The 12,146-nt window shown below is 42.6% G+C and overlaps 1 protein-coding gene across 2 annotated transcripts in view; it reads right to left on the minus strand.

The window, feature by feature from the left end:
* wnk2 (WNK lysine deficient protein kinase 2) overlaps positions 1 to 5,409 on the minus strand; it is a 39,317-nt gene extending 33,908 nt beyond the window's left edge. For both annotated transcript variants that reach the window (XM_084062520.1, XM_084062519.1), the window contains exon 1: positions 4,114 to 5,409. In XM_084062520.1, coding sequence (XP_083918646.1) covers positions 4,114 to 4,851 — 738 coding nt within the window. In that variant the 5' untranslated portion in view covers positions 4,852 to 5,409. The remainder of the gene's footprint in view (positions 1 to 4,113) is intronic.
* Between the last annotated feature and the right edge of the window lie 6,737 nt (positions 5,410 to 12,146).

A 12,146-nucleotide genomic window follows, 5' to 3' on the forward strand; every position in this document is an offset into this window, starting at 1 on the left:
ATGTTTCAATCGCAGCCCATAGTGACCTATGCAGTGTATACCCTGCCTTGCATCTTATATTACGGGTAGTATTGCTAAGCATACTATTGCTAGTAAGCAATCTAACTACCACGACAATGCTTATTCTTCTTGGGAGGTGGCTTTTTATCTGACTATCAAACTGATGCTCCAATGCTAAGAGGTGAGGTAAGGACACAAGGGAGAGTGTGAACTGACAAAGATCCAAACAGGGTGTGGCATTTACGGTACAGCACCGGCTTTAACGTGATCCCCAAATAAATAATGGTCATTTAAAAAACGAGGCAGCAAACCGCAACAAAAGAAATTAACAGCATTGATACACGTCTAATGGAACGGTTTAGACTGTCAACGTACTGTAAGGAACTATGTTGTGCACTGTATCAGATACTAGGTCTATTTCTTTTATCCTCAGCTGAACCCACCCTTTCCCCCCCGCCTTCATTCTCTCCTTTTCCTCTCCAACTATCTCTGCTGCAGGAGGCTTGCATCAGCGCGATACACTCTCCAGTCACATCTGCTTGGTAATACCACGGGGGGATGTATTCTCATTTAGTATTCCTAACAATACTGCCCAAGACGGTCCAAATAATATGTGAACCTGTCAAATAAAAAGGTCTACATTAAACTGATCCAAAGCATTCTCTGCAGCGACTGAATTTTTGCAATGTCATTCGCTCATCAAACACTACAGCAGAGCAGATGTTTGAGCAGCATAAATGTGCACAAGGGGTAGTCAGACTGACCGTTTGGTCACGACATCAGTCATCATCTTCTCTCTTCTGAATCTTAATTAACCCATCAACACTGTAAAATATGTGTTCATTTAACTCTGAGTATTCAAATGTAACCAAATGCTCCCACTCCCACAATAAGGGTCCATTTGGTTAGATTTCTTAATATGGCTAAATTAACAAAGGATTTTACCATTGCATTGTCTACCGTTTCACTCGTCTTCACTTATCTTAAGACACAGTGATAAATAAATGCACACAGCCCCATCACAGCGGATAAATAAAGGCTGTATTTTCATTGTAGAGGGACTTTGGCACAGAGGCAATGAAGGGCAGGGTCTCATCTCAGGGGATGGAATAAAGGCTGAATCATCCTTGGGTCTTCCTATAGGAACCAAGCCACCACAATTCAAGTTATACTGCATCACAGTGCTAACCGATATGGAACAGGAAATGTGCCCATCTTTAATTCCACCATTTGGCTGGTCTGAAACATTCTTCATTCTTATCTGTCTCAATTATCTATGTGTGACAATGATGTACTGTACTGTATTTGTGGGTCAGGATTGGGGTTAGCCCCACCCAACCCTGTGTGGGAGGTTTCTTCAACAAAACACAACGCTGTGCTATTCAAAACTAGCCTGGCATGGCCCGGACGGTTGGCGTAACCGTCTGGGCACCTAGGCTAGTCACGGGTTCGACTCTCGAACCCGACGACCTTTGCTGCGTGTCACCCCCCCCCATCTCTCTCCCCATTTCCTGTCAGCCTACCTAATATCAATAAAGGCAGAAAAAGCCCAATATAATATCTTTTAAAAAGTAGCCTAGTTTTTCTTTTTTTGCAATGGCAGATTCTTCTGGTTTCCAGGCTAATTCAAAAGTGAAGCCAAACTGTAGACATCTAGACGAAAGACGTAAACTCTTGAGGTGGTTGCAGTTTTGAGGTACACTGTAGTTAATTTAAGTAGCAAAGTAAGCACAATGAAATAGAGGTTTAGGCTATATTATCTATGGGCCCTATCTTGCGCGGTGCCTTATTAGGCATTCTTTTTATTTTGAAAAACATATTATAATAGTAGCCAATCTACAAGCACATAACGTGTAGATGTAGATGGGCTATTTTCACTATTTTAAAATGTTTTTCAAAATACTGAAAAATGCTTCCAAGATAGAGCTCTAACATATTGTGCCATATACACATTTTCACAGCGCAGGGTTGGCCATTTGCAGCTGCTCCAGAACAGGTAGAGGTTCTGGGTTCAGTATTTTGCTTAAAAGATGCTTTGGCAATAAATGACAAATGTGCTTCAGGGACTGACCCTGGCATATTTTGGTTACAGTAAAGGCCCTCTTAACCCACTCTTCCTACTTTTCACTAGTTAAATACCACTTTATTTGAATGACATAGAACAACAGATGTGGAACAATTCTAGAAAACACACGCCCGTATTTAAACAACCAACAGCTACAGTACCAACATAGTCAGTCAGTTACATACTTGCCTGACTGGAAAGATCTTTCTACACAACTGTCAATGTATTGTGTATTTACTGTATGTTATGTTTTGTGATATTTTGTATCCTGATGGCTGCTTGGTACAAAATGGATTTCCGCAAGGACAATAAAGTATCTATCTATCGATCTATCTTCTATATGGGCAACTAATAAAACTACTAGCCTAACTCATGGGTTATGCTAGTCTGTATATCACATGGATAAAATGTCAGTGAGACTAATCATTAAAGGAGTAGTTCACACAAAGAAATTACTTATTTTCTATCAATTACAATGATGAAGCTTTGAATTCATGGAGATTCTTTTGTTTTTGTCACATTCCTAAGCCAATAATTTGATGACCGGCAGAGTCTCCGGTAGGAGACTTCCAGGGTCTCCTACTGGAGACATTAGCATCTTTCTGCCGGTCATCAAATTATTAGCCTAGGAATGTGACAAAACTAAAAAATCTCCATGAATTCAAGGCTTCATGGGGTGTGTAATTGAAAGAAAATAAGTATTTTTTTGGGTGAACTACTCCTTTAAATTACCAAAAGCACACAGATTAGTGAACCAATAAACTGCATGACTCCTGTGATTTCTCCGGAACCTGCTGCTACACTAAAAACTAACAATGCCCAACTTTTTACCACTTTGGGAAATTTAAATGTATCAGTTCATCAACAGAAACCAAAAAGAATGGTGATTATTGTATGAGTATGTGAGCCGTAGCTGACAATGAGACATACATTAAGTATTTATAGGGAGGATGGCTTTGCATGCATTTACCTTTAACCCATTAAAACCGGAAAGCATCTGTGTCATTTTTGCTTTTTGCGTTGGCTATTGAAAAATTGCAGATCTACAAGCTCACAGCGCGTCACTTCTTGCCGTGCTGCGAGCTTGTACATCTGCTATTTTTTTTTTACATTTTACAAAACTTTTGAAAGTGTGAAAACTGATTTAAATTTAGAGATTTGTGGAATCAGCCTCAAGTCTTAATGGGTAATTCAACTAGGTCCTGCCTTTGCAAGCTCAAAGTAGACAAGTTATAGGAAACAGCCTCATAACATCATGTAATCTTTCCCTCTCTCTGTCTCTCAGGTGTATATAGCCTAGCCTACCGTCTCTAAAGCATTTCAGCAAACGAGCAAATTTGTAAAATGCAGTGCATTTAACATCCAGTGGATTAAGAGGGGGAACGCTACCCAGTTTGGATAACGATATAGATAAAAGCTAACCACTCCTTCCCTTCAGTTTCCATGAGTCATGACCTACTGTATTCTCACTCTCCCACAGGAAAAAAGTGTGTTTTGTTTAGTGTGCTGTGTTGTGCTGTGTCTTATCTGGCTTATTTATTTGGCTGCACAGTCAGAAAGCCTAGTTGCCAACAAAAAGTAGACATATAGTAGGCTATACAGTCAGTCAGTCTGTCTGTGACAACTGGACAGTATCCTATAACATATCATAGCATCTCCCTCTCTCTCTTCATAGTGTGTATACAGTAGGCCTATGTGGACCAAGGCTATATTGACCCCTTAACAGACGACGTCACACTGATAAGAACCAGTATGAGCAACCAGTATGCATGCAATGAAACCCACCTCACTAGCCATTGGCCAACACACAACAGGTTGGGAATTGATTGCGTGAAAGAATCACCTGTGCGTCTCAATCTTAGTAAACAAAGAATTGGTCTTTAGCCTACTATACTGAGTAAGATCTACTGAGTAAGGCTACTGGGTGAGAGTTAAGGGTTATAAAATTAAAACAAATAAAAAATACAAAATAACATAAAATTAAGTCTGATATTAGATGTGATGTTTATCCTGATGATGATGGACTATGATTACCAGAGTCAACCCACCTGCAGTTCACACCACGCTACTTCGACCCACGTGTCGGTGTCGAGACCTTTATAGACCGTTTTAAAAGACCCTCTCCCGAGCTCAATGTCAAACTTGAGAAAGCGGCCCCCGGGTGAGGTGGACACCGCCTTCATCCCTGCCTCCTCCTCGTTCTCATCACTGCCAGCCTTCCCGGTGACATCAGACGACGATCCATCGACTCTATCCGTCTTGTGCTCCTCTGTTACTGTTTCTGTGCATGTGTCTGGTTTCTCCTCCTCATCCACTACGCTCACCACGCTCTCCGTGGCGCCGCTATCTTTCTCCTTCAGTCCAGCGGCTCCTTCGCTCTCCGTAGTGCTCGCGTTCTCCAGAAGGAGAGCCCGGGACCGGGACCGGTTTCGATCCACGATCGTGCGCAGGTGAATGCTGACCACGGTGGGGCTGCTGTTGTTGACGGCGCACGTCTCCGGGTTGTCCATGGGCAGCTCGTCCGCGTCGGAGAACCACAGGCTTCGGCGGATGAACCGCCGCCGGACCATCCCTTGGTAATCCCCCGAGGGGAAGGGTCCGGCGCTGGGATCGCTGGCTCCTCGCAGGGTGGCATTCTCTATCATAAGGTTGTGATCTGCCCCGTTCTCGTAGATGGGCCTGCAGGCGCTCGCTTTGAGCTCTAGGATGTTAGGCACCGATGAATATGTGGATGGTCCCAGTCCCAGTGCCGGCGGATCTGAGCCCGAGTCCTCTCCGGAATCCATCCCCCCAGTAAATGCTCTAAACACTTACCGGTGACATGCTTCAGAGAAGACCATCAACATCCTCCCACTAACAGGAGGAGAGCGTGCTGCCTTTACCTGCAACACTCACATGCGATTATGACGCACTTCTTTGCCAGCATGGATAGCAGCAGGCCTTGTTATGCAGTCTGACATATATGAATGAATTATAAAATGTTAACACTTATTAGACATGGGTCCCTTGATCCATCCCTGTCACGCGTCAATCCACTTGGCTGGCTGCAGCAGGCAGCAGCGGTGCTATTCAAGATGGGCTCGATGTCATTGCCACTTTAACCTATACGCCTATGCCGATGACAGTAGGCTACACTGTTTACTAGGTTCCATGAAAATGTGATGCGTTCCGCGGCAGACCAATCCCTACCAGGGTGATTACTAATCCCTCAGAACGGTGATCACGGGACTGCCAAATGCGCAGCTGTCATCCGATGTAAGCGTTATTCCATCCCGTCTCTGGTCTGGTGAATGTAAAAAAAAAAGAAAAGAAAAAAGAATCAACTATGAGACGTGTGACCTCCATATTTCTGCATCGTTCGTTTAACTATAGCGTCAGCCTGTCTGCCACTACTTTAAATGTCCTGCTCCTGCAGCTGAATAGCGTTATCAGATGGTGCTCACTGCGGCACAGTGGCTTCAGTGTGGAGGATGGATGCTGAGCACACAGGGCATCTCTCTCTCTCTCAGCAGATCTGTCTTCCTCACATCAAATGTCACTTCTTCATAAAGGTTTGGCAGGAATGTTTACAGGGCTCCGTTACAGTGACAGTCCCACCACCGCCACGCCCCTAGCAACAACACGTATCCAATAAGTGTGCACGTTTTTAGGCGGTACCCACTATCCTCAGTATCCTATGGTTGTCATGGATTATATTATACACACCACCTGCTCAGCGTGATCTAATATGAGAGTGACGACACTAGCGTTTAAGAATGGAATGCGGAAATGCTTGTTCTATCTCAATGAAGAAGTTCCAATGTTTGGAACTACAGCCCATAGCGGCCCACTTTGCGGCGAGATCAAAGCGTGTCGTAACTCTCTCTCTCTATGGGTCTGCACCTGCTCTGTCCGCCCGGTCCGCCCACAGCGTGACGCGGAAGACCTCCAATGGAGGAGATACATGAACGGAGGTCTGTCGTTAATGCAATTATCATCTCTGAAACTGAATTTCAAGATGATTGATAGGCTACTTACAAAACAAGATCTTGCAAAATAACATTATTAAACCATAGCAACTTAAGAAATTCAAGGGACTCTTCTGGCAAGAAAGTTTAAAAAGCCTTTATTTATTGAGTGGCTATTTCAAATTGGCAATATCAAAACAAAGGGGATAGGCTACACTCCCAGGGGAAAGCCTTCTTCAGGGTGTAACTTAACCATTGTTAATACATTCCCCCTTTCATTGTGATTATTTGCAAAACACCTGAGTAGGAAGACAGTAGACTCACAGATGACAAGTGTAGAGTGACCACTAGGTGGCTGTACAAGATGTGTTATTATGAATGTATGTGTGTGTGTGTGTGTGTGTGTGTGTGTGTGTGTGTGTGTGTGTGTGTGTGTGTGTGTGTGCGTGCGTGTGTGTAAAAGTAACAGAAAATAATGTCCCATGTCCTACAACAACAAAGAATTGGAGCACATGCATCACCTATAAGAAAGGACTAAAGTCAATTGCTTCATTTAGTCCTGGGTAGGCCTATACTGTACTGTATTTGATATACAGTATCAAGGAAGTGAGGGCAACTATATGAAGAGGAGTTCCTCACTAGATTTAACACAATCTTGGAAGACAAGATCATACTTAATTATTAAATCACCAATCGCATATATGTGCAGACTCTTAAATGATATTGGATTTTAGATTTGTGTTTTATTTAATAGATTTTAAGATTCTTAACTTTAGTTTTACATTGTAATCAGCAAAATAATTCAGTATCATGAACATAAACATTACATACTTGAACAGTGGAGAAGTGAACAAGGCGATGTACATGAACTGCAGTAACTAAAGGGGTATAAAGCTGATGAGCCACAACATGAAGCTATGGGAAAGAGTAGGGGAACCTATAGCCTATAGAGGAGAGGTGACAATTAGCGAGCAGCAGTACGGGTTTATGCCAAGGAAGAGCACTACAGACACGCTGTTCGCCCTGAGAGTGCTAATGGAGATTGGAGAAGCATAGAGAAGGTCAGAAGGAGTTTGACTGTGTCTTTGTGGACCTAGAAAAAGCATATGATAGGGGGCAGAGAGATCAAGCCTGACTTCCCAGGCTCTTGGCGGACACTCCAACCACAAAGCAACTGAGCTGGTGGCGATGGTAAATACCTGGGGTCAACTATCCAAAGTAATGGGGATTGTGGAAGAGAGGTGAAGAAGAGGGTGGAGCGGATGGAGGAAAGTGTCAGGAGTGATTTGTGACAGATGGATGGGTACCAGCAAGAGTGAGAGGGAAGATTTATAAGACGGTAGTGAGACCAGCCATTCTGTACGGCTTGGAAGCAGTGGCACAGACAAAAAGACAGGAGGCGGAGCTGGAGGTGGCAGAACTGAGGATGCTATATGATTCTCATTAGGAGTGACAAGGAGGGACAAGATCAGAAATGATTAGACCATCAGCTCAGGTGTGAATGCAGTGAGAGAGGACATGCAGGTGGCTGGAGTGAGCCAGGAAGATGGAGAGAACAGAAGCAGATGGAAACAGGTGATCTGCTGATATACAATATATGAAAAGTTTCTCTCTGCAGTAATAGTTAAGTATATATGTATTGCTTTTATGTACATGGTAAATGGTGCATTTTAGCTTAAATTAAATTGGGAGTGAATCCACAGTTCTAACTGCAATGGGGAGTTTTTTTCCACACTTTGGGAGCCAGAAGAGAGTAGAGTCTGGGAAGTGTGGAAGGAGGCAAATAATCTGAAGCCTGTTCCCTAGGAAATGTTGCAAAGCTTTCAATTAATCGTTATGGTCAATATTAGTATACATTACTCCACATACAAAGTTACGAAGACACAGTCAGCAGGAACTCTCGCTTCTCATAGGACCTCCAGAACATCAGTTGTGTATTGTATGGGGACAGTTGATGAGTCAAAAGCTTAATGTGGAAGTCTAGAATCTGAGAGGGAGAAAAAAAATGCAAAAATAGCGGAAATAGCAGAACACGGGGGAGGGGGTGGGAAGCCGAACAGGAAGGGTAACATTTGTCACTGCACGCTTTCCTAAGGGCTGCGGCGGCACCTGTTAGCAGAAAGTGTTGGGTGGGAGGAGTAGGACAAAGGCTCTAGGTCCTCCCAGTGGGGGCTCCTCACTGGCAGGTGAGTCATTAGGATACAACAGCAGTGACAACACACAAATGCAGGTAAAAAATGGAATGTGCATTCCATTAGACATCAGGCCTGCTTGTATCCTATGCAAAGTCAAACATGTAACTATTTTTTTATTAATAAAATGTAATTTTTTCCAATCTATGTTAAAGGAGTAGTTCGCCCAAAAAAATACTTATTTTCTATCAATTACACACCCCATGAAGCCTTGAATTCATGGAGATTTCTTTGTTTTTATCGCATTCCTAAGCCAATAATTTGATGACCGGCGGAAAGATGCTAATGTCTTAGAGTCTCCTACCGCAGAGACCGCCGGTCATCAGATTTTTGGCTTAGGAATGCGACAAAAAAATGCAATGCTTATGGGGTGTGTAATTGATAGAAAATAAGTATATTGTTCTATTGAGACATTTAGATCGTGTCAAAGGCCATATCTCGCCTAGACACAGGATCTGACACGGATTTTGACCTGATGGTCAAGATTCAATGTATCCCCTGAGCAAGCAGGCGGAAAGTTACATAGTGCAGTTTTAAATGTCAGAAAATACATTAACAAAAGTGACTTATTGGTTAATTCATAATGTATTTTTGTTAAGTTTGGGTCAGAAGAGTCCCTTCCTAGAAATTAATTGAGTAAAAAATACAATCTTTCTATTTGAAATGTGAAAGTCATGAGCTTGCAAAAAAAGAGAAAAATAAATGCTCAAAAGATTTACTGATGCACAGTACTAAAGTAAATGTACTTTACTGTCCACCACTCTCTGTATGTATGTGTTTTATAAACCTTATATCTAGTGTATGATCTGCTGAATGCTGACTGTTACAAACACACATCTGACTCACTTTACTCTCATCACCTTTAATAAGATCAAATACTCATCAACAGACATCATCAATGTCACATAGAAACTATAGAATTCAAACATGAACCATAAATGAACCAATATATAAAAAACAATATAATTACAAAATGATCGTTTATACACAAAATAAAAGCATGTTATCAGGAATAATTGTATCTGTTTAAAGCATGGTCTGTCTGTCTGTCTGTCTGTCTGTCTGTCTGTCTGTCTGTCTGTGTAATACCGAAGCAATTCAAAACTGAATGATACATTCATTAAATAATCACATGTAATAAAAAATGTATAATTAATAACGTGCCATAAACCAATCCCTTCAGATTGCCATGGACATAGGTAACTCCTAATCAATATCAGATCAATATATTCCATAGTTTTTTATTGGACGCTAGACGTTCTAACTGTGGTTTTCCAGAGTGACATTGATCTTCCCTGGTAAGATCTTCAGAGACGGACCATCATCATGACCATTATAAATGTATGGAAACAGTGTCTCAGTGAAAGTGTGTGTGAAGGTGTGTAGGTGTGTGTTAGAATCAGGATCAGAGAAGGACAGTTGTCCTCTGTCCCAGTCCAGCTGGACTCTGATCCTCCGGGGTTTCTGATTCACTGAGAGATCAGTCCTCTCATCATCAGGCCCTGATGGGAAGAATGCTGTGTACTCACCCTCATGGAACTCTATAAACCAGCATCCACCCGCTGTGTTTCCCTTCCCCTGGAAAGACTCCACGCACACACCTACTTCCCAGCTTGTATTGTCTCCAACCTCAACATCCCAGCTGTGAGACCCCGAGTTAAAGCCCTCAGAACCCAGGACATACTCCCAGTAGTCAAACCTCTCTGGGTTGTCAGGAAGAAGCTGTTCCTCTCCACAACTCACACTGGTCAGATCATCAGACAGCATGAGTTCAGGGTAAGCAGTGTTGGGGTCCAGGATCACAGGAGTGTAGGAGACAATGTCCTTCATCTTGTCCCAGACTCTGAAGGTCAGGTTTTCCAGGTGTTTGGCCTCGTCTATCAGCGCTCCTGAGACCGGCGGTGGGTCCTGCAGGGTGAGCTGGACTCCCTCCATCGTGGTCTTGTAGTTCTGCAGGAATGAGACGTGGTCGTCGGCTCTCAGCTGGTCCTCAGCAGCTTGGATTGCATTGGAGAGGGTTTCCATTTCTCTGCTCAGACCCTCAATCCTCTCCTTCATCTCCTTACTCTTCTGAGCCTCTTCGTCCCGCAGAGCGGCGATCCTGGCCTCCTCTTCCTCCTGTAGGAACCGACGAACATTCTGGAACTGTTCCTTAATCTGCGTCTCTGTGTTCCTGGCCTGAACCTTGATGTGATTTTCTGTTTTGTCGTAATCTGTTTTAACTTCATCAAGGACCTCCAGTTTCTCCTTTAAAGGCTTCAGTGATTCCTGGACCTTCTGTTTGCAGCGTCCGGACGCTTCGTCCACAGGTAAGAACTTGTGTCCGGTGTGTTTCTCTGAATCGCGACACACGACACACACTGGCTGTTGGTCATCCAGACAGAAGAGCTTGAGCTTCTCACCATGTGCGGTGCAGAGGACCTCAGAGCTCACCGACGAGGAGCTCCGGCCTTTCTCCTTCAAGAGATTCTCACACAGGTTCTTCAGCGCAAAGTTTGTAGAATAATCCTTGGAAGATCTTCTCTGACAAACAGGACATTCTTTTGTTGATTTATCCGTCCACCATTCCTGCAGACAGTCTTTGCAGAAGCTGTGGCCACAGGACAGCATAACGGGATGTTTAAAGATGTCATGACACACGGGACAGGTCAGCTCCTCTTCCTGACCAGTCAAACAGGAAGCCATTTTCTCTGCCGGTCACACACCTGATCTGGAATGTTCTCTGAGGCTGTTACATCATGCAGAGGAATACTAGAAGACAAAACAACAACAATAACATTAGTATCAATAGTATTAGTAGTTATAGTAGTAGTAGTAGGCTAGTAGTAGTTGTGGTTGTGGTATTCAGTAACAGTAATAGTTTTAGCACTTTTTAAAAATCTTCCTGTCTTACCTCAGAGATTGTAGCAGATAACAGTCTGTCGGTCTGCCAGGTTGTTCAAATGATTTGTCCGTCTATTAATTGATCTATTTATTGATCGATTGATATTTGCCTCTCGGTTAGTTTTTCGTGTCGCATCAGTCTCATTCTCTGACTGACGAGTGAATCTCAGTCTGAAAAAAAGCGGAATGACTAAACAAGGAAATGGACTTTGATTCATTTTCTTCTGATAACAGGAATATCACACACAGAGAGAGAGAGAGAGAGAGAGAGAGAGAGAAATGAGGAAGATGAAGGAGATGACTGCAAATCATCGCTGTCGGTCGCAGCCCTCCTATCTTCTTGAATAAATCAGTGCTATTGAACACCTTTTACGTCTGTGTGTGGGTTTTACAAATCACTGCAAGGATATTTCTCTTTGGAATGAGCTGCCTCTGTGTGTCAGGCATTCCCAACCTAAACTTTCCTTTAAAAAAAGTGAGAATACTGTTATGGAAAAAGCTACAGGCTAGTGATGCGGTTTAATTTGTGTATTTATTTGTTGCAGGATTTTTTGTTTATTTTCAGGTTTTTAGTGGTTTGGTATTTCGTGAGTTCAATTAACGTGCTACGGAATTTATTCAACTAGCCTATTCATTGTATATATTTTTCAGGACCACATCGGAAATAAGTGTTTCATTACAGACAGACAGACAGACAGACAGACAGACAGACAGACTTGAGTACTTGAGTAAAAGTAGAAAGTACTCATTATGTAGAATGTCCCATTTCACAAGTTTTCAAATGAATGAAATAATTGTAATGGAGTAAAAGTACAATATTTGCCTCTGAGATGTTGTCGAGTAGAAGTAAAAGTACTGAGAATTGGAAATACTCCAGTAAAGTAAAAGTACCTCAAAATTTTACTAAAATATATACGGTTTTGGGAATACAACCATGGAGTGCCAAAACCGTATATATACGTTTTTTGAAAAAAGAAAGATTTTGAAAAAAAATAATCAGAAGATTTAGACTCCAATCCACTTCCTGGTTAACTTATGACTTCAAAAGCCTGTATCTCG

Source organism: Gymnoscopelus microlampas (assembly GCF_963454915.1).
Source record: "Gymnoscopelus microlampas genome assembly, chromosome: 7".
NCBI classification, from domain to species: Eukaryota; Metazoa; Chordata; class Actinopteri; order Myctophiformes; family Myctophidae; genus Gymnoscopelus; species Gymnoscopelus microlampas.